General features: G+C 34.1%; 1 protein-coding gene across 1 annotated transcript; it reads left to right on the top strand.

Moving 5' to 3' along the window:
* The first annotated feature begins 1223 nt into the window (after positions 1-1223).
* On the top strand, positions 1224-4572 carry LOC123307053. The gene is made up of 3 exons (XM_044889256.1): positions 1224-1248; positions 1315-1329; positions 4259-4572. The coding sequence occupies exons 1-3, from the start codon at positions 1224-1226 to the stop codon at positions 4570-4572; spliced, it is 354 nt and encodes a 117-aa protein (XP_044745191.1).
* The last annotated feature ends 706 nt before the right edge of the window (positions 4573-5278 follow it).

The raw sequence follows: 5278 nt of genomic DNA, 5'->3' as shown, positions 1-5278 counted from the left end.
ACGCATTGGCCCTCGCATCATTTGTTTGCAAAAAAATTGAAATCAACTAAACCAACCTTTTAATTTCCCTGTTGAATGATTCTTGTCAAATGTGCCGCAAAAAAAAAAGTTATGAGGAAAAATAATACAATTCATCTCCGTTCCTTTAAATTTGCCGGTTTGTGTACCTTTATTTTGAATCAGAAGAAATATCGGACTGGAATATGTAAAAAAACATATAGAATTTCTATTGAAAAAAAATGAAAGGTACTATTATAACACTGAATTGGTGTGGTGGACTGAAAAAACATTTGACTACGCCACTGCACTCAATATGAAAAAGTGTCTCTATGATGTAATATTTGTTTTTCGATATCACCGATACTTTATTATTTAAGTTGTCGAAACATTCCAGATTGTGATATGAATTTATAAAAACAAAAAATTTCCAATGAAACTTTGTTGGGAGTCGATCTCGCGCCCTTAAGGTATTACCCTCAACTGTCGAATGTAAATTGATTCTAATCTAGGGATATTAACTTTTGTTACCAAGCAACGGTAATTCGTGCTCTGTCAAATTCTGTGAATTGCCGTTGCTTGGTAACAAAAGTTAATATTATTCCCATAGATAATATTCCTTACTTGAAATTACACAAATGCATTTTTTTATAAGCTCAAACACATCTCGACTACTAGCTACGTCTTTTAGGACAAGGGCGTAAACTTGAGATATGCAAATTATTATTTGAAACATTTTCAGCTGTCACAAGTAATCACCTACAGTTTTTGTTGGGCCCAAGCTCTTTCGGTCCCATCTGGGCCCAACAAAAACCGGTACTGCTACTGATTTAACGAAACCGATATCGAAAAAATGTGGAAATGAAAACACTTACGGCTCATTTTCTTCGATTTCTTCGAGATGCTGATTGGTATAGACTAGTATAGAGTATACGATATGCGTGAACAACGCAGGGGAAATTCTCCCAAATATACGTTTATAGAGAGATGGCATGCCCAAGATTAATCGCTTACAGAATAACTTGACTCTGCCTAGATTTTCAATTTCAGAACAGCAGAAGAAGAAACAACTATATTTTATAAGAAACCTCAACGGAGAAGATTTACGATAAAGAAGCCATATGCGAACATTTTCAAGAAATGAAGATAGGATATTTCATTACCAAGGCCCTAGAATTGAAGAAGTTCAAATATTTCAATCATTCATACATATTCATCGTACCATTATGGGAGAATGTACTTCTTCAGGAGGTGAAGACACTGATGGAATTTTTTACAACTGGGGCTCATGAATGAAAAGATATTTCAAGCAATAAGACACAGAGTTGGGAGGTAAGAGGAAGTCAGAGGTATGAAGAAGTATGTATTTTGAATACAATTTTTTGTTGACAATACTTCAATTCATTTCATAACACCAACAATATTTCAGTTTTAACTAGATTAGACGCAAATATGATAATCATGAAGAAATGGCCATACTTATTGGAAGTGGTTCTTTGCGTTGACCATAATAGGTTCATCATATTCGACTAAAAAAATTATTTCAATCGTTCGTCTAGTGTCTGATTAAGGCCCAGTCGTACAGCTATTTAACTCTCGATTCGTAGAATTTATCCAGCCATGTTGAAGCTGAAGAGTACGTTATTTGCTTATTTTGAGGTTCCCGGACTACCACGTATTTTGAAAAAAATTGACGGACATGACGATCACGATAAAATTGAAATTGTTTGTAATTTCAAATTTTTCTGAGACATCTTTACGATTTCAGTTCCGTTAAAAACGTGCAAGAGTGTCCCCACATCATAAGAGTATCAAACATTTCCTTAGAAATTATCGAACTGCATTCAAAATGGGTGAAAATGATATATTTCAGGATGCATTCTTATTTATAACATTTCATCCGCTCGGCTCTTTATGTAAATGCACTAACGTCCAGTTTCATAATCAAATTTAAAGTCAATTTAAGCTTAAAGCTTCCTTTAGTGTCATTCTTAGTAGGAAGCTTTAAAATTAAAGCTACTTTAGGTTTGATTATGAAACCGGCCGTTACCCAGAGCGTTCTCATAGTTCCTAGTAACCATAGAAATACCAATAGTTAATAACTGCCATAGATAACCTGTAGGTGCGTAACTCGCTATCCTTATTTGTTTCAATATTGATGGACTATTGTCGTTCCTTCTAGAATTTAATGGATGACAATCAATCTAGGATCCAGATATGGTTTCTAGAGCGACATTTCGGAATTATATTCCGCCTTCCTCAGGCTAAAATGAAAACAAAAAGTACAAGTTCACAATATTTACGATCAAGTGGTATGAACAAGCTTAAAAAAATCTTTAAAAATTTTATATTCAAACAATCAAAAAGACTATATACAAGGAGAGGCTTGATACAGGCTTATATCAGCGGTCTGTAGCAGTTTTCAAAAGTTATACCTATACTAGTGAACACTATTCTCCAGCAGAGAGCAGTGCGTGACGATATTCTGAAATGCTGACGGTAGTTTGTTTGTAAAATATTCAACAAAGAGTGTTTCGAGGTGTAAAATTGTAATTATTTACTAGCGTTACCTAAGGGTATTGTGATCATGAATTAATTGTTCAGCATAAACAAACAGGTGTACTGAAAATGGTGTCACGAACAATGTGCAGGTGTTAGCAAAGGCACAAAAATGTTTATATGTGACTTTTGCAAGTAATGATAATAGGGCTTATATTTTCCAGTTCATGTGTCTCATGCCTTCCTATACCCCGTATCAATCCTCTCATATGTGATGAGGCTTCAGAAAGTTTGCCTGTTTTTTTTTTGTTTTGGTGTAAAATTGTAAATATTTACTAGCGTTACCTAAGGGTATTGTGATCATGAATTAATTGTTCAGCATAAACAAACAGGTGTACTGAAAATGGTGTCACGAACAATGTGCCGGTGTTAGCAAAGGCACAAAAATGTTTATATGTGACTTTTGCAAGTAATGATAATAGGGCTTATATTTTTCAGTTCATGTGTCTCATGCCTTCCTATACTCCGTATCAATCCTCTCATATGTGGTGAGGCTTCAGAAAGTTTGCCTGTTTTTTTTTTGTTCAACGTTTTGTACGTATGAAATTTTTCACGTCCTTTATATTAAATATTGCAGTTATTCTCACAGGATGAGGACAGGCTCGATAAAACAACTATGTAATGCTGACGTTTCGTTAGATATTCTAACTTTATCAAGGATAGAAATGAGGTAAAATCGTTGAAGAAGAATATAATAATGCTGTAGGTATTGAACAACATATAATTAAGGGTAAGTTTTAACTAATTTGTAAATGAAAGATATTCTTCTTCAACGATTAAACCTCATTTCTAGCCTTGATAAAGTTAGAATATCTAACGAAACGTCGGCATTATGAAGTTGTTTTATTGAGCCTGTCCTCATCCTGTGAGAATAACTGCAAGTTTTGTACAGAATAAGAAGTTTATATTTCGAGAATTCTATATTTATTTTGTTAGACGAGTAATTGAAAAATTATATGATACTATGAAAGTCCTGTTTTTACATATAATTCAGTTTTCAAAAAAAAATTCCAAAAAGTGTATCAACTCTTCCCAGTCTCCTCTATAATTGGAGATTAGATTTCAAACCACTGTTTTCATCAGAAAAAACACATCTTTATGTTGTTGCTCAGCGAATATACCTGTTGGAAAAAATCAGAGTACCCCACTGGATTGCTATCAAAAAAGTAAATGTATAATGTTTTCAACATCCTAGCTTAAACAGAAACGGAAATAATGACCAAAGTTGAAATTTTAATTTTGACCTATAACTCGAATGTGAGTTTATTGAGCAATTATAAAGATGTATGTTTGGTAGAATATATTGCGAGTTGCTCAGTGGCTGAAATCACCATTCCCATATTGGGGGTTTGGACTGTGGGACCGGCGGTTGGTCAGTCGATAGAGAGCGTAATTGGAGGGATATCATATTTTTATTTTTCTGAAGGTTAGCGAAGTAAAGCGTGCCTTATGAAATATTGGTTTTATAACATCCTAATAAAAAGGCAGAAAAACGTTACATGGTGTCAGGTTATCAAGAACCCCAATAACATAATGGATGGATTAAGATTACCTCCCGTCATGAACTTCTCCCTGTCAACATGGCGGGAAATTGGTCCCTTTGGAAACAAAAATTCCAGTTGTACATGCTGGTCATTGCTGGTTGCCCATTAAGATGAAGCAAGTGAGCAAGTTAAGATTGTTATATTTCTAAATTTGATAGGTGATGAAGGTGTGGAAATATACAACACTCTCAATCTACAAATTAAAAAGACCACGTTGAAAGGTGTAATAGACAACTTCGAAAAGCATTGTCAGCCGAAGAAGAACGTGGTGTATGAACGCTACAAAGTTTTAAGCTGCAACCAGAAGGAAGGTCAATCAATGGGTAGTTTCATTACGGAACTGAAAACAATGGTGAAGAATTGGGAGTACGAATCTGAAGAGGAAATGGTACGCGACAAGATATTTCTGGGCATCCGAGATAAAAGTGTTCGGGAACGCCTTCTGCAAACCGAGGTCTCATCTGGTCCTTGAGAAAATCAATTGATGAATGCCAAATAGCTGAAGCTAGCAGACATCAAACAGATGGGATGGCAACAAAGATGGACAGCACGAGCATCAGGGTGGATAATATCAACTCGTCTAAATCTAAGATAAGTTCTTCAAACTTTGTAAAAAGTAAAATGAGAAGAGAAAATTCTGTTAATAATCCTTATAATTGTGAAAAGTGTAATACTAAGCATATTGCAAGTTAATGTCCAGCGTTTGAAAAATAATGTTTTTACTGTCATAAGTTAAATCATTTTGAAACTGGTTGCCTAGTAAAAAAGTCAGGTAAACAGTTAGATAAAAGTAAAAGAAATAATTATTTCAAAAAGAAATTGCACTCTGTTGAAACCGAAAACGCAGAAATAATTAATGATGATATGAATGATATGTTCACTGATAGTTTAAAGTTAACAAAAGTAAACTATAACAAGTCAATTAACAATGATAAGATTTCAACTGAAATTGTGAATATTAATGGTTATAACATTTCCTTCAAATAAGATACTGGGGCTGATTGTAATACAGGGTGATTCATAACTATTGGGATATAATCTAAGAGCAGATTGTTTGGACCAAAATATGGCGATAGGACCAAATATACCTCAACAAAATATTGCTGTTAAAACAGATGGAGGCATTAAAGTTTAATTTTTTATAAGGGGACAGAATAATATTGTCTTCGAAGTTCAAA

Source organism: Coccinella septempunctata, chromosome 2 (genome assembly GCF_907165205.1).
Source record: "Coccinella septempunctata chromosome 2, icCocSept1.1, whole genome shotgun sequence".
NCBI classification, from domain to species: domain Eukaryota; kingdom Metazoa; phylum Arthropoda; class Insecta; order Coleoptera; family Coccinellidae; genus Coccinella; species Coccinella septempunctata.
This window is presented reverse-complemented; position numbering and strand designations above follow the sequence as displayed.

Bases quoted from the DNA above. Each gene is read 5' to 3' on its own strand.
- LOC123307053 (XM_044889256.1), top strand. From the start codon at position 1,224: ATGGGAGAATGTACTTCTTCAGGAG.